General features: G+C 49.7%; 1 protein-coding gene across 3 annotated transcripts; it reads left to right on the top strand.

Moving 5' to 3' along the window:
* Window positions 1-246: 246 nt before the first annotated feature.
* Gprin2 (G protein regulated inducer of neurite outgrowth 2) lies at window positions 247-17,269 on the top strand. 3 transcript variants are annotated; one of them, XM_076931472.1, is made up of 3 exons: window positions 247-443; window positions 1,019-1,113; window positions 6,052-17,269. In XM_076931472.1, exon 3 carries the CDS (start codon window positions 6,058-6,060, stop codon window positions 7,426-7,428), a length of 1,371 nt encoding a protein of 456 aa, XP_076787587.1. In that variant the 5' UTR covers window positions 247-443; window positions 1,019-1,113; window positions 6,052-6,057; the 3' UTR covers window positions 7,429-17,269. The 3 variants fall into 3 exon arrangements, with proteins under 3 accessions (XP_076787587.1, XP_034353008.1, XP_076787586.1); XM_034497117.2 differs by lacking the exon at window positions 1,019-1,113 and having other exon boundaries at window positions 332-443; XM_076931471.1 differs by lacking the exon at window positions 247-443 and having other exon boundaries at window positions 540-1,113.
* The last annotated feature ends 3,323 nt before the right edge of the window (window positions 17,270-20,592 follow it).

Raw genomic sequence — 20,592 nt, 5'->3', positions numbered from 1 at the left:
GACTGGGGCAGAACGATGGCGCCCTTTAGGAATAGGAGATTGGAACACACCCAACAGCTGTGTCTGGAAGGTTGCAAAGATGGATGATCCCACAGTGAGAAAACAGCCTGCGGGGGAAGGGTCGGGAAGGGGGCTGGGCGGTCTTGGGGGCGGAGCCTAAGGAAATGACGTGGGCGGGGCTGATACAGGGGGCGGGGCTGGGACGCAGAGGCGTGAAGAGGCGGGGCGCGCCTAGGTGAGTGAGTCGACCCCCTTACACCTCCAGCGCCCCTGCTCCGGGTACCCGTGCCAGCTTCCCCTTCTGGCCCTTGGCAGCGCGGGCTCCCAGGCTGGCCGCACCGCGGCGGGGCTAGACTCAGTGCGGCTCCATCTTGGCGCCGGGCACCTGTGGCGACCGCAGGAGCAGCGCTTCCGCCGGCCTGTGCGGCCCAGGAGGCGACAGGGTGAGAGGTTGGCTCTACAGGAGCCGTGGTGGGTCCTGGGGTGGTGTGGGCGGTGCCGCCCCTTCCCACCCCTTTCTCACCACTATCTGCGCCGCATTCCTCCGCACGGTCGCTTCCCCCTTGCCCTCTCCGGTCCTCTTTTCCACGTCCCCTTTGCCCAGCCTCTGGATTTTGTTTTTGTTTTTCTCTGTTCGGGACCCGTGCCCATCGGCTTCCACCCCGTCTTCCTTTGCTTCTTCCCTCCCGGGTTCTCCTCTCTTCCATCCGCATCCCCCACCCTGTCCTCTGTGGCCAACACCCCGCCCTCTTCTGCCCAGGAGCATTCCTACCAGCGAGCTCACTTCCCCATATCCTTTGAGTCTTTGTCCTGGAAAGGTCTGTAGCCTAGGTCCGAGGCATGTGTTGTGTACTTCTCCCCAAGACCCCCGTGGGCTTTGCTCTGGAGGTGCGGGGAAGGAAGCCCTGGCCAGGAAGGCTGCATGGTGTGTGGTGCGTTCAGGCCTTTGCCCGCAGCAGGGCCGGCCTGTGTTTGGCATGCGGAGTGCTGCTGTGTGAATGAATGTTCTTTCCTGCAGGTTCCCACTGTAAACCAGCCTGTGCTTTGGCCTTTGGGGTGACCACAGTGAGGCGTGTTTCCTTCCATACTGGGGCACTGTGCTGGGGAGTGCAGGTAGGATCATAGTGACCCCTCGGACTGTTTTCCAGCTGTTTGCAGCTGACCCTGAGACTCAATTCAGCTCACTGTTAGCACCTGAGGGAGTGAGCAAACCCTCACAGGGCTCAGGCCCTGTAACTCTTAGGGGTTCTGGGACTCTTAGGGGTTTCTCTCTATGGTGAGCAGGTTGGCATCTTGGAGCTTGTTGTCTCATGCATACCCCTTTTCTGGCATTTCTCTGCCTTTAGGTTCTATGTCATCTCGATGAGGTTAGAGGCTATGAGGGGCTGATTTTATCCTCAGAACCGCAACCCCGTTTTAGGGATGTCTCCTGCTGCATTCTCCATTCAGCTTGAGTGTTCCTGTTAGACCCTTTATTTGCCCTGGGATGATCAAACCACTTGCTGTAGGTGGCCACACCCCTCTATACAAGGGATTTAAGGTATTTGTAGGGGGTATCCCTGCCTGGTCTTTTCAACTTCCTTATGTTAACACTGTGACTAGACCCGATTCTCCTCGCACCCCTTGCTCCCTCCTTTGTGGACTTGCTTGCCTTTTTGTGGCTTTCTGGACACAGAGGTTGTCATCTAAGCACATACCTGCTGCTTAAGAGAGTACTTACATGGATGACCTAGTGTGGTCTGAGATGGGCCCCTCAGAAGCTTTCCTGGGTCCACCCTAAAGGTATGGGCTTCTCATTTGGGGAGAGAATCAGAATTTCTAACCAAGTGGAGCCAGCTTGGGCTAGTTTGGAAGCTTCTGAAAACTTGAGGGTGCTTCTTCAAAATGACATTGATAGTTGCTGCCTGTGAGAGTGGTTGATTCTCTAGTTGTTGACAGTAGAACCCAAGGACGGTGACCACATGATGTCATCCACAGCCGTCACAACTTTTGCATTAAACGAGGCGGTAGAAAGAAGGTACTACTCGACACTAGTGCTCTTCGATACTTCTGTGTGTCTGCCTTTTGTGTGGTGCTAAAACATCTTCCCAGGAGAGAGTGTCTGTGTGGGCATGAACATGTGAGTATGTATGTTTGATCCTTTGGAGCTGAAGCTGCAGACAGTTGAGAGCCACCCAACATGAGTGTCTGTGTAAGAGCAGTATGTGCCATTAACCACTGAGCTCTCTCTCCAGCTTCATCTCAGGGTCTCTTTTGGGTAAAGCTAGAACCTGCCCATGACTGCGACGTGGCTTTGTAGGCATGTGGCATGCACACCACAGCCTTGTGTGTATGCATAGCCTACCAGATGAAGGTTTCAAATGGGCCCTGGGAAACTTAAGGGTGGTGATGGGGGCACTGGGGAAACTGGTGCCATTACAGGATAGGATGAAGGGAGCAAGACTTGGAAGATGAAGCTTACCTGTGGGGTGTCTTGGTGGCTTCCTATCTTTGCTTCTAGCACTTTCCCAGTGCTAGTTCCTGCAACACTGTAGTCTCAAGTCACAAGGATGGAGGGGAAAAGATGATGACATCATGCCATTGAGTTCAGCCTTTCCGGCCACCTAGTTGGGTAGGGTTTACTTCAGTTTTGTAGAATGGGTACAGTGAGGCTCACAGAAACCTAAGAGCAGATGTGTAGCAGGAAGAAGAGCCAGATTTGGGGGCAGAACCTGTCTTTCCTTCCCCACCCTGGGACTCCATCTCCTCAGCCTAGCCCACTGTGTTGGTGACAAGGAGCCGGGAATGCCCCCAACCACCATGTGCCAGGGGTTACCTAGAATTGCTTCCCTTGGAGCTCTCCCAGCCCTGAGGATGGTAAGGCTCTCCAAATGCATGGTGCTGAAAATTTGGGGGTACTTCTTCACAATGACATTGATACTTGCTGCCTGTGAGCCAAAGGATCAAACACACACACACATTACAAGAGGTCGTTTACAGACATGTCACAGTGTGGTCTGAGTTGGGCACCTTAGTCATCTTACTGGGCATATCCTAAGGCCTAGATTTCTGGCCTGGGGCAATATTGCAGCCTCTGACCAAGTGGATCTCTCTGGCTGAACTAGTTGGGAAGTTTCCACAAAGCTGGGGTTTCAAATTCAGAATGGTTGTTTGCTGCATGGGGTGGCTTTGAATCAGCCATTTGCAACTGTAGGTTGTTTGGTGTTTTAGAATTGCCCCGGGGCTGGGTGTTGTCACTTGCCATTTGTAGATTGGTGGAGTAGATAAGGTAACTGTATTGATACATAGCCTCCCACTGGGGTCTCTGTGGTCACTGGTCTCTCTGGGAGATGGCTAGCTTTGGGCACTGGGCAGTGTCTAGGGAGGTAGGTATAAAAATATTCTCCTGCTAATGGCTTCTCATAGGTCTTGTTGGGGGTTGGGGTACCCTTATTGTACCTCCTATTTCCTCTGGGGGCCAAGGGACTGGCCTGTTCTTTATATATTTTCTGTTCCCTAGGAGGATCTGTAGTGGGTCTCACCCCCAGGGCCGTGTAGATTTTCTGTTGGGGTTTCCTCAGGGCTCTTAGACCCCCACTGGGTGATTGTCTCCCTGCCAAGGATAACTTGGTGCCCACAGAAATTTCAGTCTGGAGATGTCTTTCTGCCCTTCTTATTCCATGCAGCCTAAGAATTGGGTGAGGTGGGTAGGTGGGTGGGTGGGTGGGTGGGTGGGTGTCAAGCTTAGCTTCCACTCATTTGTCCCATTGGTAAGCCATGAACATCATCGGGAGTGACGGAGGCAGGGATAGGTCCTGGAACTCCAGGTGATTACAGTAGTCAAGTCAGAGGGGCAGAAGGCCTCCTACACTCATGGGCCTGACTCCTGATGGAGCCATTGGCTGGCTCTGTGCCCTTGGTCAGACCACTAAGCTGCTGAGCTGTGACCTCATTTGTAGAATGGGAATGATGGATTACATCACCAGGTCGCCGTGACAGTGGAATGAGACAGTGTTTGCAAAGGATATGGCCCAAGCCGGCAGCATTCAAAGCTCTCCTGTCAGCATTGCAACTGCCATTAGCTTTCAGGCTTTCACCTGATTGGTGGTGTTCGAGCTCTCCGAGGGCAGCAGTGGGATAGAGTCCTTTCTTTGCCACTCATCCAGTCTGGCTTTGGATTTGAGAGACAGCTGGTTAAGGACACTCATTACCTAATTGGCTATGTTCAGAGTGGCATGGCCCATTACCGTGACCATTAGCCAGCCCTATGTGGCCAGTTATTTAAATTGTTGATCAGAAATTCAGTTTCTTGGTCACAGTATTCACTTGACAGATAATACTGGTACTAACACAGGCAATATTGACTGGTGCCCAGCACACTGCACAGGACAAGGTTCAGCATTTCCATCAAAGCAAGCAGTTGTGCTGGACCAGACTCTGCCCTTAGTCTTTAAAACTCTCCCCACTTCCCTGACAGTGGCAGGGAGATGCTTCTCATAACAGAAATGGAGTCCACCAGCCCTTGCTACATTCCATTTTGGGTGGCCTTGTTCCTGGCCAGGGTGGTTGGTTTCCTGTCAGTCTTTATCAGCCAAAGGTAGGTGCGGAGGATGAAGATTGCTTAAACCAAAACTCTTGCCTTTGCATCTGCCTCTCCAGCCCATCCCGCCAGTCCGACAGGGAGTCCCTAGGTGATCTTCCCCATTATCCAGGGCTGGGCTGGCACAGTCATCCTGACCCTCTGGCCCTGCCCTTGTCCCAGCCTGCCTGTCACTTTTTTGTGTCACCTGACCATTTGTTCCTTCTGGGCCCTTTCTCTCTCTCCTTCTAGCCTTGGCCTCCATGAGAATTCTCCAGAAACTTTTTCCTTACCATCCCCGTGAGTTCCTTGCCTTGGCAGGGCCTTTCCTCGGACTGAGCTCTGGGCACTTGGCCCACTCTTCCATGGCCTTGTTTTTAAGTTCATTCTCTCTGTTGGCCATGCAGCAGCTGTCCTCTGAATGCCAGTTGCATGCCATGCAGCAGTTGAGTGCCAGCTGCATGTCAGGGCAAGGTGCTGACCTAACAAGAAGGGACAGGCTATAGTCCTGACTCTACTAATTTCAGGGAAAGGGAATAGGGGCTGAGGGTCAGCCAGACTGTTCTGTCCCAGCCCCATGATGGTGAGCCAGGGATGGAGGCAGCCTGGGTGGGCCAGCTAGGGAAGGGTTCTCAGGAGGAGGTTGTGGAAAGGGGGCAGTGGGTTTGGTGCTGAAGTAGGCATACTGGGAAGAGAGAGTTGACATTTTGCAGAGGGTATGTCTGATTTTTGCCATTGGGCTTCTCCCCCCCACTGTTGGATGGTCACCCCCAGAATTAAATGATTCTCATATTCCCAGCTGCAGCAGCCAGCAAGGCCTTAGGAAATGGCTGTGGATGATCGAGGAAATGCTGAGTGAGGCTTGCCACTAAGGGCTGATAGCAACGTCTCCCTGGGCATAGGGTAAGAGTCAGGAACCTTAAAAGAAAATCTGAGACATGGCACAGTTCAGTAGGCTAGGCTAGAGAGGACAGGACAAGGGCATAAGAAAATCAGAAACATCTAAGCATACCCAGTGTTTACTTCTTCCTTACCCCACAAACCTCAGAGCCCCAAGTCTGTACTCAGGAGACCCCATTCCCTGTTAAGGTGGATGGATGCTGACAGTCCCAGGAATATTTAGCTGTGCTGGCTGATAAAGTCTGCCATCTTTCTGTGATGAGTGATAGAGAGCTTTCCCAAAGCCCCTCCTCGTGATGCCACACTTGGCCTTTCCCCTAGGTTACTCCCAGCACCCATACCTATCTCATAAATATGGCAAACTGGCATAGTGGTGGTCTCCAGGGCTATTTCTGGGGTAGCGATTATTAGATATTTTCAGGGTTATCTATGCATCACATGGGATGCATATATTTGAGGTGTCTGTTATGTGTCTTATCACTGACAACCTTAGGGCTCCGATCAGTCAGGCAGGCTGGGACCAAGGCTGGAAGAATGCAGCCGAGGTGCCAACACCCAGCTCAGCTTCACTCACTTCTGTTTCTCTCTCATAGGCAGCAATGAGTTCTAGCCACCCTGAACCAGGTGCCCGGGAACCCCAGAGTTCCCGTCCACAGGCCCTGTCCCAGAGTTCTTCCAGCTTGCTGTGTGAAGGCCGGGAGCAGAGGCCAGAGCTTCGCAAGAGTGCCAGCAGCACTGTATGGTGGGCCCAGCAGGGTGAGGCCAGTTCTAGTCCCCGGACCCTGCAGGAGGAGGGGTGCCAGACTGAGAGCATGGAGCAAGCACAGACCGCAAGCACTCCGTCACAGGCTGGTGCTGGAGGCCACTGGAGGAGCAGCACTGTTGGTAATGTGTCTACTATGGGCGTTGGTGACCTATGTCGCCTACGGGCCCCCAGCGTGGCAGCTGTGCAGAGAAGCCACTCGGACTTGGTCCATAGTACCCAGACCCGGGGGCATGGCATTGTTCAGAAGCCCAGCCTGAGCTGTTCTGCCCTTGGCAGCTCACCTGTCCACAGGGCTCAGCTGCAGCCCGGCAGTGTTGCTGGCCAAGGTGGTCAGACCCCTGCACTCCTGCAGAGTGACTCGGCTCCAGAGGATGGGACTTCTAAGTCAGCCTGCATGTTGGGGGAGAGTCAGGAATGGGTGCCAACTGTAGAACTAGAAGATACAACTGGTCTTCTTCCCAGCAGTTCCCAGGGTGAGCCCAAAACTACAGGACAGCCATCTACCACTTCCTGCCATGCTCTGCCTCCGGCAGCTCTGCTCTGCACTCTGGGGGAGGCTGTAGCTGGTAGCTGCTGCCATGCCCTGCCTGCCAAAGGCATCCTGGCCTTTCCCAAGTTGGTGGCATCAGTGAGTGAGTCTGGGTTGCAGGCCCAGTGTGGGATGAAATTCCACTGTAAGTTGTCTGGGGGGATTTCTGGGCACCCTCACTGCTGTGTCCACCCTTGGGGGCCTACAGGGCTAGCCACAGATTCTGGCTCCAGAACCAGAGATGTATGGACCATGACCTCAGCCACCGACTTGGCTCTGGGTGTGGCATCAGCCCAGGATGCTGGGGTTCAGGCAGCTCCAGTGGCAGCCTGCAAGGCTGTGGCTACCAGCCCATCCCTGGAAGCACCTGAGACTCTGAACATATTCCCAGAGGTAATGCTGGGGTCCAGCCTAGAAGAGGCAGCATCACCTGTGAGGGATGTACGATGGGATGCTGAGGGAATGACATGGGAGGTATATGGAGCCTCTGTGGACCCCGAGGTGCTGGGCATTGCCATCCAAAAGCACCTGGAGATGCAGTTTGAGCAGTTGCAGCAGGCACCGGCCAGTGAGGACAGCCTGTCTACAGAGGGGCGGAGGGGCCCCCTGAGGGCTGTCATGCAGTCACTACGGCGCCCCAGCTGCTGTGGCTGCTCTGGAGCTGCTCCAGAGTGAGGACTTGTAACCCTGAAACTGGCCAGGACTCGACTTGGTCCTAGGCCAGTGAGAGGCACAGTGGAGACTCCATGTCACTGGAACCCCCCTCTAACTTGAATACCAGTCTTGCTTGGGCTTGTGGCTCCATGCAGCTGGGCTGTCTTTTAAGGGCTTGATTCCCAGGAGCCACTTCTCTATTCGTTCTGGGCTCTGAACTTTGGGACAGGGATTTTGCACTGCACAGAAGTGAAATCCTGATTTCTTTCTTGTAAAAGTACTTAACCTTTTGTTTAGTCTGTCCCACAGATCTTTGCCGTCACTCCCCTGGGACTCTTGGTGGTTTTATTTTTAATGGAATTGCTAGGAACTAATGAATTTTGGCATTATACAGGAGGCCGCAGTGGGGGGGGGGGGCAGTCTTTAGAGAACTGGCCTTAACAGAGGCCTCCTGCACACCACATACTGGGCCTGTCACCTAACCTTGTTGAGGTTCCTTCTCTTTACCCCAATTTCCAGATGTCACAGCAGAAGTCTTTCAAAGATCTAGCTGATGAGCTCTGAGGTACTTCAATACAGAATGAAAGGCTTAGAGCCTTGGGCTACCCTGTGGTACACACTGGGCCAGCTCAGTGTAGGTGGGGACAGGAGGACTAACAGAGTTACATTCTCTGCCAGGTTCTGGGGATCTGTGAGATATAGCCTCTGCCCATGAAGTGTGGGCACCTGACCATTACAGAAGGGCTACTCGTGTCCTTGGAGGGAGTTTCCAAAAGGCTGCCCCTGCAGGTCACTGTGCCAGGCTCCCTGCCTCAGGAAGTAGAGAACAAGTGCCCACCTGTCCCTGAATGTATTGCAGTGCTTGAAAGGGTGCCGTCACTGCCCTACTCCATAGGTTTTTATCCTAGCTGGTGCAGTTCTTCTGGGAGGGGGCCTGGCTTTGGAGGTGGAGGTACTAGGTTTGGGACTCCTATCTGGTAGGAAATGGCTAGAGATGGGAGGCTCTGAATATCAGGGTTAGAAATGGCCTATGTGTGTTAGGAATGCCCTAGCATGGGCTGGGCAGTGGGGACCAGTAGATGTGGGTGGGGAGAGAGGACACAGAGTCTTTCCCTGCTTGGTTTTATTACCCAAGGGCTTTTTAAGGCCCAGGAGGATGGGGGTAGTCTGCTGAAGACCCTAGTCTCCTGGGCTACAGCTCCTCAAGTCATACATGTGAGACAGCTCTAGGGTTAGGTAGACTCAGGGCTTCAGGCCTGAGTTACTGTAGGATTGAAACTCTAATAGATTGTGCAAGGGGAGGCTGAGGACACTTCTGGGACTCCAGGGATTGAAAGATGACTTGTCTGTCCCGTCAGCAAGGTCCTGCTGCTGCTGAGCTAGGGAAACTATAACAGAGGCTTTTGGTATGGAGCAGAAATGGCATGTCAGCGGGTCAAAGAAACAAGGCAAGATAGGCTGGCTCCAGGTGAGAAGCCTCGTAGTAGGGTAGTCTTACTGGTACTATACCGTTCCCTGGGATCAAGCACACCCCTTACAGACATGGCATGTCTGAATATTTGTGTGGCACAAGGCAAGTACCTGTGCTCTGGTGTATGGCATATGGTCACCTTGTCTTCTTCGTACATGGGTAACAGCAGCCCAGCCTTGGAACCTGAATGGGAGTGAGCAAATGCCTATGGGGACATGGGTCAATGGCACCCTCACACTGAGTCACAGCTGAGAAGGCTCTTGACACAGACGGTCTGCATAGGTGGGTGGAGTGGGGACAGCACATGTTCTGCTGGAATATGATAAACCACTATTGGGCAGGAACCATTGGATGTTCTTCATCTTGGAGGCTGGGTTGGTTGCCTGTGGTGAGCATTATGGGATCTGTGGAAGGTGGGGGCAGAGTCCCACACCCATGTGTGCAGTCTATTCCATGAGAAGAAAGTCAAGGAGGTTGAGAACCTTTCATTTGAGGCAAGAGGACAGTGAGGTCACTTTCTGGGACAAACGAGGGTGGGTAGGCAGTCTTAGGAGGTCCACATGAAGGGTGACACACCACAGGGCTTGCCTGGTAACAGTGGAACCTACTGCACAAAGACCTTCTCCTCTGCTGCATGCAGATCTCAAGTTCTTTGTGGGGCAGATTGTGCCAACCTGCATTTCCCATGATGCACCTGTTACCCAGATGAAAGCCAGGCTGGGCTCACTGTAGGTCAGGATAGACCAGCTACCCACCAATTTAGCTTCATCCTGACTGATAAACATTTGTATGATGATGGCCGAGCCCGGCCTGTGTGTTGGTTGGAACCCCTAGAACACCCAGTAGCTGACCTGTATGGCTTCTCTTCTCAGGTCTGCCCATGGCGCCTGGGACTTAATTTCTGAATTAGATACATTCCTATTCCCTATCCGGCCCCTCTGGGTAAGGCCTGATTTGAGTACTGGCCCAGGGGTTGTTGAACAAGGTCACTGACTTTCTTATTAATTTCTACTCTAGATCTCTGGCTGGACATTTGAGGGTCCCTTTTGGAGGTGATGGATCTCACTGTATATGTTTGTTTTATTTTGAATGAAAGATAAATACAAGTTGAGAGATCAGAGCTTTGGCAGGCCTTGGCAGAAAGGGGGCACTGGGCATGGCTTGTCTAGTTTCCTTTGTTCTAGTAAATTCTGTCCTCTGAGGCATAAGTCCTAGAGTCCAAGGGCTCTGCATCCTGGCAGGTTTTTCCTTCTGTCTTCTGGGGCTACCCCTTCTATCTATTCATTCTCCTTTTGAGCATCTTGGGTCTAGGACAGATGAAATCTGGCTTCCTGGAGCTTACCATCCACAAGACTGCCTTTCTGTAGCCAACACTCAGGAGTATATCCCTTGTCTGGTTCCAGGCTGCCAACACCATCCTAGGGGACCACTTCAAATGTAGGCTTCTTACCTGCTGGCAGTCACAGTGCTGGGGAGGGAAGCAGAGAAGAGTCCTCTTTCCCTGTGATGTCACCTGTTTGGATCTCTGTCCCCTGGACGTGTTAGATTATTGACAGCGGCTGAACTGGACCCTCCCTATGTAGGTTCTAATGCTTTGGGCTTGGGATGGGCCACCATAGCCTATGTGTCTAGAGCTAGGCATTGAGTTCTGGATTCACATTGGTGTTCATAAACTCTTGGGCTAGACACCAGCCCTGAAGACCTGCAACTTCTTCAGCTCTAAAATTGGCTTGAAGCTGTATTTTAGCTTTGGCTTGTGAGAATGAAGTTTCACAACCCACCTAAATCCCTGGGCTCCACTTAGTGCTGGCTTTGCACGCTGGTGTTGCCCAGTGTTTCATGGCCACAGGAGGGGACTTGTGCTACCACAGTCTACATGGCATTCCCTTAAAGTTCCTTCTTCAGAGCCTCATCCCAGCATCTTCACCCCCCAGTTTTGTGCCCTTTATAGGACATGTGCCTTCTGGCTGGGAGCTTCTGAAACCATAGCCCTAGAGCCAGGGAGAGGAGGAGATGCCCTCCCTACCAGTCCACTGAGGTGAGGAGAACCGGGTAGTGAAGGACAGAAACCAAGTGAGGATGCGACTTGAGGCCAATCTAGGCTCTACAGCAGAGTTCAGGCTTCCCAGGATGGACAGTAGATCCCAGGCACCTTGCTCAGTAGGTCTCTGTATTAAGCCCTAGGATCTGTCCCAGAGGGAATGCTGTGAACCCACAGGCAGAGGTGTCTGTGCCTGCATCTGCCTGTCACCTAGTACATGCAGCCTATGGTCCACACGCTGCACAGGCCTTTTCCTCTGGATACTATTTAGAAGCAATTCTGCCACACCAGTGTACCCGCCAGGAGATCTTGATTAAAGGTGAAGCTTGGCCTCTGTCCACGCTGAATTCCTTCTCGTTTGTCATTTGGCCCAGTTTTGTTATCTGAAGCTATGACTAGTCCTTCATGAGTTCTCATCCAACTTGTCAGACAGGTCAGGGCCCCTTCCAAGTCTGAAATGGGACTCTGGATTACTGTATTGTCATCATGGTCCCCAGCCCCTCCCCCACAATGCACTCCAACATCATGGGGGAGTCATTCATGGGAAATTCGTTAAAATCAGCATCACCTAAACCAAGTCCCAGGACCCTCTTCAGAACAGAAGGAGGCTGGTATGGTCTAACAGGATTCACTTAGCAGCCCAGCCTCCCTTTCTCATTTTAGCTGCTTCTGTCTGACACACTGTTCTAGAAGTTTGAGATCAGTAAGCTAAGTGATACCCAAGAGGGCGTCCACCTCTCTGAGGAGAAGGGGAGGGGGCAATGGTGGAGGAATTTATAAGAGAGGGACTGGAAGAGAGGAGGGAGGGGGCTGTGAGTGGGATTTACATAAAAAAATTTGCTTACTCTGCCTTCTCATTCTTGGGAACAGAGGCCAGCTCCACCTTTGGCCTTGGCATAGTTCCTGCTTAGCCTTGATCCCCTAAGGCTGCTGTTCTAGCACACGGTCCCTAACCTGCTATTTTCCTGGAAGGTGATCTTGAGGGTCAGAAAGGAGCCTCCTTAACATCTTGTTCTTTAGAAAGACCTCATTAGAAACATCTTACAGTTTGCTCACCTGTTTCTGAGGGAATCCCAAGAAGGACCTGGGAACCATGCTGACCTGTAGGCTTGGGAGAACACAGGATTGGTGCAGGTGCTGTGGCCGCACACAAAGAGGTAAGAGCACCAGGAAAAGAGGAAGATGTTAGAAAAACAGCCGAATCACAGCTGATGGGCAGAGTCAGACTCTTACTGTAAGAGCTGGGCATATGTCCCTTTGCTATCCTTGAGCAGTGACTCTGCAGGATTCGTGCTGAGTCATGGGCCACCCTCCCCATTGCTGACAGCCAGAGCCGGTGCAGCAAGGAGGCAGGTCTGGGACCTGTAACAGGAGCACTGCAAACGGATATCAAGTCCATCTTTCATGGGCTCCCTTTCTTAGGAAGGACGATGAATTGAGGATTGAAGCTTGGGCTGTGAGGGTGTTCAGTTTTAAGGTGTCCACAGGCTTGCCTAGTCTGTCCTGGCTGGGGACTTTTCACTTCACAGCATCTTTCTGGAAAAAGACCTACAGTGCCTTTTTAAATTTTATTTTATTTTTTAATTTTTAAATTTTTTTTTGCATCATGTCTGTGCAGCCAAGGGCAAACTGGCCTCCTACCCTCTCCCATAGATGTTCTTTCTCCAGCATCTCTTTCTCTTTTCTGTCTCAATTTCTCTTGTCCCTAGAACACTTCGTCTCTCCACTGTCCCTGGAGCCTCCTTCAGTTTATGTCAGGGGTCTGTCTTGCCTTGGCCCTCTCACCCCAAACCTGAGTTTTTCTCTTTCCATGGCCTGGAATGTTTCCCCTGGGCCATGGCTTAGTCTGTGTTTCCTCAGCCTTGATCTTTGAGGGCCTAGGCCCTTTCCCTCCTATTTTATTTTTCTTTGGACACACACTAAAAGACCAAGTTTACAAAACCAGCTTCTGAGCAGATCCTTAGACAGGTAGACCTCACTGGGGTCACTCTGCTGGGTTTCTGTTGCTCTGGGAAACAGAAATTGAAGAAGGAACTGATTGTCAATGGTCCTGTTGGTAAGCACGAGGACTGGGGTCGGACAAGAAGGGCATCCTGTCCTAGGAGCTCTAGGTTTGGTGGGCATACTTGCTGGCTTAAGGTGCATCTTCTCTTGCATATTTTCAGTATCTTGCTTGGCTTATAATTAGGTTTTGGGTGTGGCTTGAGCCTCTTTGTGGGGTGAGTACAACCACACCATTTTATCTTTGTGCTTTTCCTGTGCAGAATTGGGCTCCTATGCAGTAAGTCAGAACCAGAGACTGGGTCAGAAGATTTCTGATTTTGGTACCAGCTGCCCACATCTGCCTCTTAGATCTGAAACAAGGAGCCTCTGTAAGGCTAGAACTTTCCATGTGTTCCCCCCCAGAGCTAACCTGGGATGCTGGAGCCTAGGAGGAAAGAGAGAATTGTCTTCTCACTTCATACCCCTTGTCCTGCATCCTTGGCACTCCTCCCCAGCTGTAGCTGTGCATTCCTGTTCCCTCTGTTCCTTACTCAGTTTTAAACAAAGTTCTGGGAAAGGCAATGGCTGTAAATGACATTTTGTATGCAAGCTTCCTGGATGTGTTACTTTGGAAGAGTTTCTGGTTTTCTTATCGTAGCATTGGGGACACTGGAGGAGGGGATAGGTTTCTTCTGTGGGTTTCCATTCCTAAAGGCACTGTGCATGGTGAGGTGGACTGTCCTCCGGGCAGGGCAAGAATAGGGAAGTGGTCACAAGTCACTGGCCTGGAAATAGTTCGGAACACTGCCGAGGCACAAGTCAGCAAGGACAGGCCTGCCTGCCTGGAGATGCTTTACTGTTTATATTTTCATTAGTTCTGGTTTTAAGATGTTTCAATAAAACAGTATTTTTCTTAATTACAAAGTCTTTTGGCAAGCCTGTATAGTTATTTCTTAGCCACTGCCCAATTTCCAGGTCCAGGATCTCGAGTCTCCTTAGTTCTCTCCTGCTCTGGAACTAGGACTGAAGAATAGAGGCCATCTGTCTTTCCAGCCAAAGCTGCAGCCGATTCACACCATCAGCAGGGTGACCAGATGCCCTCTAGTGGGAAGGTGGGGCACAGCATGAGATCCACGTACCGGGAGGGGCCCCTCGTGGGAGTAGGGAAGTATCAGTTGTGTTCACTTTCACCCTGAAAAGTGAAACTCCCGTGGGTGGTGGAAGGCCCATCTGGGCAGACAGTCATTTCACTGCGACATCCATTTCTAACACTTACTCTCTTCCTGTGTGACTCTGGTCCGATCTGGAGCACAGGTAGAGGATCCAGAGAAGACAAAGGTAGAGAAGGCAGAGCCAGTGCAGCAGCCCACATCACTGCTGGGAGAGAGGACAACACTCATTCTACAGATGGACTGTGTGTGAGAGTCAGATTGGGAACCTTGCCCATCCCACCTAGCCCATGTGGTGTGTAAGTGTTTGGTTCAACCTTCAACATGCCATGCCTCAAATGTGCTTGGCTATCTTACCAAAGAAAGTCTCCCCAGGCCTGAGGAAAAGGTATGGATCATCAGGACTGTCCCATTCTGGGCATGTTTGGCAGAAGAGACCAGAGAGAGTCTCAGTAGGCTAGATGTGAAGGCAAGCCACTACTGGTGGTGACTGGAAGGGACAGCCTGGGCCTGAAGCTCCTTGTTGGTTGGCAGCATCTCTACCTGGAGGTCCAGGCTAGCTGGGGATCAAAGCATAATGGGAGCCTGGAGAGGGGCTAGAGAGAGCCTGCTTCTTATAGAGGGAGAGGAGCTGAGGGTGTGCATGGAAACGAACGAGAAGTGAATGTGAGCTGGCACCCTGGCTTCTCTGCCTATGTGAGGGGCAGGGTGACTGTCCAGACAAGCAGTCCTCTCACTCGGGGTCACATGGTATCTCAGGTGCTGTCTTAGGATCTCTTGGCTTCGAGTAACTGAATCGTGAACTGAAAGCTACCTGGATGGTTAGAATGCTCCCTTCCCGCTTAAGAATTCAGGAGGTCTCTGGTTCCAGGGTTGGTTCTGTGGCTCAAGACGGAGATCAAGGAGTCAAGTTCTTTCCAGGTATCTGTTTTGCCATCTTTAGGGTCTAAGGGCTGGCCTCATGGTCACATGATAGCTACTGCATTTCCAGGCATCACACTCGCATCCAGAGCTGCCACAAGAAGATATTCACACATGCGTTTGAAGGATTGGAAATGGGCTCTTAGTGTGGTTCATAAAATAATTTAAAAATGGAACAAAGGAGGACATTTGAGGACAGTTTTACTACGTTTTTTTGAGGAGGGGAAAGATGGCAGTCAAGCTGTAAGTCTGAGTGGTTGTCAGGAGGAGGGAGATGGAGAAGAAGAGGAGAGATGCCCACAGCAGTTGAGTTAGGCCAGCATGTCCAGCTGTGAGGGTCAGACTAACAGCTCCATGGTGGATGTAGGAGGGACAGCTTCAGAGAAAGAGAGAGAAAGCCCAGAGTGTCTGGGAACTCATACCTAGGCCTTGTTCAGTATCTGAAAGCAAAAGAAATAGAAGGAGGAGAAGTTATGTTTTTACGAGTAACTCAGAAATGTAAGCAGGTTCTAAAGTTGCCATAATATAAGTATTTGGCAAGCATCTTCCCTGAGGGAGAGGCTTCTGGGAGAGACAAGTAAATCATCTCATTAAAGGGATAGTTTTAGTCTTCTCACCTTAGCTTGTCTTCAGGTAAATCAAATTTGGAAAGGGAAGTTAGTGGGTGGGGGTGGGGTGGGGGTGGGTCCTTGCCAGATGATTGACAGGCTCAGTTGCATTAACTCTTGGGAGGATGAGATGATAGAATATACTGTTGGTCTCTTGTCTTCTGGCCTGGCAACTAGTGGTTTCTTTATGACACCTGTGGTTTTGACTTTTTCAAAATGTCATCTAGTGGGACACATGTGACCCTGAACCTTTTCAGACTGGCTTCTCTCACCTAGTGAGGTGGAATTGAGCTTCCCCTGGGTCCAGCAGCTTGGAAGCCACCTGTGACAGCTCCTCCCTCTCACAAATATTGACTGGCATCCTACTGAGACATTACCTGTGAGTCCCTAGCTAAAGGACTTCCTAGTGTCAGAGTCTTTCATCTGGGAAGTGAGTTTACACCAAAGGGTACTGGTTGACCATATATCCTGCTCCCTCCCCCAAAGGCTGTGCTGTGCATCAAGCTGGCTGTAGGCTTGTGCTGCAAAACTGTCCCACCCTCAGAAACAAACTCTCTCTTGCCATGTGGGCTCTGATTCCTTACTTCAGAGACTGGGCCTTGCTGCCTTGTGTTGGGTCCTGAGCTCCCCTTAGAGCCTCCACCATGGCCGTTGCCTCTCTGTCTGTCTGTCCATGTCATTTATAACTTTTACCATAAACTCTGAACTCCTTAAGAGTCTGTCTTGCTGTCCTCCTTGAATCTCCCTTTGGAATCTTTCAGTTGGCTCACTTCTTTTTAGTGCTGAGTAATATTTCAATATATGGATGTACCATGGAGCGTCAGTCCTGCTGAAGGATATCTTGTTTGCTGTATGTTTGGACTGTATAAATAAAACGTCTATAGACATCATCATACAGATGCAATAAAAGTCCAGCTCTCTTGGGTAAATTCTTAGGAGCATGATGCTGGATTGAATGGTCAGACTAGGTCCTAGCACTGGAAGAAACGCTAATTCAAAGCTGTCTCTCATAGCAGCTGCCCAAATTTGTATTTCCACTAGCAGAGTATGAGAGGTTTATTCCTTGTCTCTTTATTCCTGGTTATTACACAGCTAGGAGCATTAACAACTGAGTATTCAGTGTGTACAGAATTTTATCGGTATGTGTGAGACTGTCTGTAGAGTAACGTTTCAAAAAGATTTTTATCTGCAATGCCTGAAGATGCTCATTTCCACACCCGAATTGATTGCGTGCTACCAAGCTTTAATATTTTGGCAATTTGACAAGTGAAAAAAGGTGTTTCCTGTAATACACCTACTGTGAGAGAGTGAGGTGGTACTCTGTCTGGGCAAGGTCCTTTCTCTGGTGACTCTCAAGCTGTGAAATGTTGGTTAAGTGGCTGAATGTCTCTGGACTTTGGTCCCTCCACCTATAAAGTGAAGATAGCCACTATCCTTGCCTTGTTAACTGGACTCAAGGACCCAAAGGTATCCATTATATAAAATGCTAACACGTTTCTGTCTCTAAGTAAGTGGTAAGTTAATGAATATTATTGTGTAATATGCTTGTGACAGTTTGGGTTTCTTGGCTTATGATCTGGTGGTTCATAATAATTTCTCGTTTTTTTTGGATTCTTTTGCATATTAACTGATTAGAGCTCTTTGTATTTTAATAAATTTCATATATACATCATTTGTGTTTTTTATTCAAATGTTAGATTTATCTCTGTCTTGGAACCAGCACAACACGCTTCTCTGGGACACAGAATGTCAAAGGTCACACAGCCCTACATGTCCCATCTATGGTTTCCTTTTGAGGACAGTCAACCAACCAAGTCAATGTAGTTTTCAGTAAGGAGGGGACTGGCCAAGGCAGGGCAAGCAAACGGCCTAAGGATATCAGGGAGTTAGGTCCGGTTCATATCTTCTCCTTGGTTTCTTAGGTTTGGCCTTTACTCTTAGAGAGAGGAGGGGGAATTTAGAATTTATAGATATAGGGAGGAAAAGGTTCAAGTCACCAAGATAGGCAGCTTCAACCAGTCTCCCTCCCAGAACCCAGGAGCTTGGGTCCCTTGTTCTGGTAAGTTTGGACTAAGTATGGAGGATTTGAGTTCCTGAGAGTTTCCCTGCTTGATTTCTGATTGAAGAACAAGTGTGTGTGTGTGTGTGTGTGTGTGTGTGTGTGTGTGTGTGTGTGTGTGCTCGCGTGTGCGCATGCACATGCATATACGAGCTTAGTATTTTGAGATTAGGATTCACTGTGTAGCCCATGAGACTTCATGCTTAAGATCTTCCTGACTTCTGAGTGCTAAAACTAAAGCCATGACCCACTGGCTGGTTCAGTGTGTGTATTATCTTAATCAAGTTTTCCAGCATTAGAATGGAGAATGAGACTTTGAGCTGGTCTGGAATTTAAAGATGAGAACACTTGTCGGTCTCAGTTGTTCAACTTTCTGTTTCACAAGCTTTGGGGACACAGTGCTCCTCAACTTGTGATGGACTGTGTCCTGATCAAATCATCTATAGCCAAACCTGGCTTAAGAAATGTGTAGAGTATGTTCTTTCTTAAGGGAATAATTGTAGAGGAATTTTAATCCAGGAATATGACTGCTCTGGCAAGGGATCATATCCAAAGACCTTCTAGGTCTATGTGATCCAGCTGGCAGACAGACACACCTTGGATTACAGTATGATTTGGCTGGAATACAGACATGCTCTTACTATACACCTTCAATCCAAAACAATGAAAATCAGGTTAATTTGTAGAAGGAAGAAGCCATGTTCAAAAGTGATGTCTTATTGAGTGGCAGACAAAGTAATAAATTAGAGAAAGATTTGACAGAATGAGTCAGAGATAGGATACACCCAACTCTCATGAGAAGGTTAGAACAGATTGTTGGAGTTAGTTTAAGGCTAAGCAGAGCAATTAAGTGAGAAGTCGAGAGAAGACAGTTTGATTCAGTTAGCTTGGTGAGGAGTTTGAGCCAGGGCCAGGACAGGCGAGTTAAACCAGCCATCTGGAGTTCAGGAAGAACTTAGAAAGGGTAAGATTATTCAGCAGTGAGTTTCCTAGATGATAATTACATCTGGTAAATAAGTTACCTTTATAATAATTTAGAACTTTTCCTTACTCCATTGCGCACTTCTCAGAGATGGAGACACTGGCTCTTAGGTCTGTTTTCCAGCACATATTCTTGAGGACAGTCTTAAAGGAAGCACAGAATTTTAAAACATCACAATGCAGCCTACCTGGAGTGGCCTATCAGACCAAAGTTCCAGCAAGGAGGAAGCAGAACACTGAAAAGTATCTCTGAGTACATGTTTGCTCTGCAGATTTGCAGGTCTCCACTCATATCAGGGAAGCTCCTCATCTGGAAAAAAGACATGGAGACCTAAAGTAATGCACATCAAAATTTAAGATCTAGGAACCTAAAAAATTTTCTCCAATTTTGAGCAGGGATTCAGAGTATACTCCTGGGCCCCTCATCCCCTTTCACCACACTTCTGTATTCTGGTTCTGGTCTAGAAGGACCAAGAACTTTTAACCTGGAACTTCTGGTTCAGTCTCTCCCAGGGTTTTCTGTGGCGACTAGAGTAAGTCCAACCCACCCACGGGCCCACAAATTCCAGTGAATCAAGAACTTCAGGAATAGCCTGTGATTATTGAGGGGCCAGGAAGTGATAAATACAATATCTCAGTTTCCTCTCCCTGGAATGGGACAACTCCAAGTAAAGGCTCGTTTACAAATTATATAGGTCATTGATAAGCAAAGGTACCTTCATTTTGCTTTGTTTTGTTTTGCCCTGTGTCACACATGTATCATTTAGTAATGTCAGTGGCCTGGACAACTAACCCAGATGTCATTACTAATCCTTCACCCAAGCTCCGCCCAAGGTGATGGGATCAGGGAGGAAAGCCTGAGAGGAACACTGCCTTCCCTATGCCCTCTGCAGTTTCCCTTCATGGTGACACTGGTTTTGCCTCTTGTTAGCCTTTTAAACTCCAGTTTTTCGTATAGTGCCTTTGGATGGATTACCTAGTTAAGAGCCCCCACAATTCAAACAACTAACTACTCTATTCAGGGACAGAGAGGCATTTCTGGACATGATACCTCCTCTCTGTTGTGTTTGTCACAGGTCCCTTCCACAGGCCACCATGGCTATGTGTTCATGGCTCCTCACAAAGGCCTTTCAAACTACCTTCCTTCCTTCTCAATCCCCACGATTCCCTTGAGCCACGGGTGGTTTTGTCCCATGGAACACTGTAATGAGGTGAGCCTGTGGATCCCTTGGCTCTGGGTCTGATAGGATCATGGAAACCCAGATCTCCTTAGCTGCAGCTGTGTAGCTGGGGGTGCCGTCTGTGCTTGGCATCTTATTCAAAACATTGAAATAAATGCACACATTTACAAAATAATAGCAAGAAAACTTTATTTGAAGGAAAGCAGTAGTATAGATCAGAAAGAAATACCCTGTCAAGAGTGACAGTAGGCTGGTCTAGAGACATGGCTTAGTGGTTAAGAACACTTGATGCTCTCCCAGACAACTGGAGTTCAGATCCCAGCGCTCACGGGGCAGCTTGCAAAAGCTTGTAACTCCACAGCTTCCTCTGCCCTCTTCTTCCCTCTGCAGGTATCTGCACGTATGTGGCAGACACAAACACACAAATAAAGCAGATCTTAAAAGATCTTAAAGAGTGACGTCAAGCCACATGAGTGGGAAAGCACTCAAGAATCCTGACTGTTGTTTGGGGCTTTGCTTTACCAGAGGGGTGTGTGTGCGTGTGAGTGTGCACATGTGTGTGTTCAAAGCTTGTTTTTTCCATTCCTATGACTACCATCTACTGACTGAAGACCTAAGGGCAACCCATAGGAGTCAGGCCCTGCTTGAGCGAGCCTGAAACCCTTTCACTGTAGTTCTGTTTTAAAGTCTAAGTGCTTCCTCTTGGTCTTTCCCACAAAGAAGGCCAGAGGATTAAAGGAAACTACTGGAACAATGAGCAAGAGCTGTGCT

Source organism: Arvicanthis niloticus, chromosome 3 (assembly GCF_011762505.2).
Source record: "Arvicanthis niloticus isolate mArvNil1 chromosome 3, mArvNil1.pat.X, whole genome shotgun sequence".
NCBI lineage: Eukaryota > Metazoa > Chordata > Mammalia > Rodentia > Muridae > Arvicanthis > Arvicanthis niloticus.
The sequence above is the reverse complement of the archived record's forward strand: the minus strand, read 5'-3'. Positions and strand labels throughout refer to the sequence as shown.

Bases quoted from the DNA above. Each gene is read 5' to 3' on its own strand.
- Gprin2 (XM_076931471.1), top strand. From the start codon at position 1,003: ATGTTCTTTCCTGCAGGTTCCCACTGTAAACCAGCCTGTGCTTTGGCC. The intron at 1,114-6,051 runs GTAGGATCATAG...TCTCTCTCATAG, and splicing joins CACTGTGCTGGGGAGTGCAG to GCAGCAATGAGTTCTAGCCA.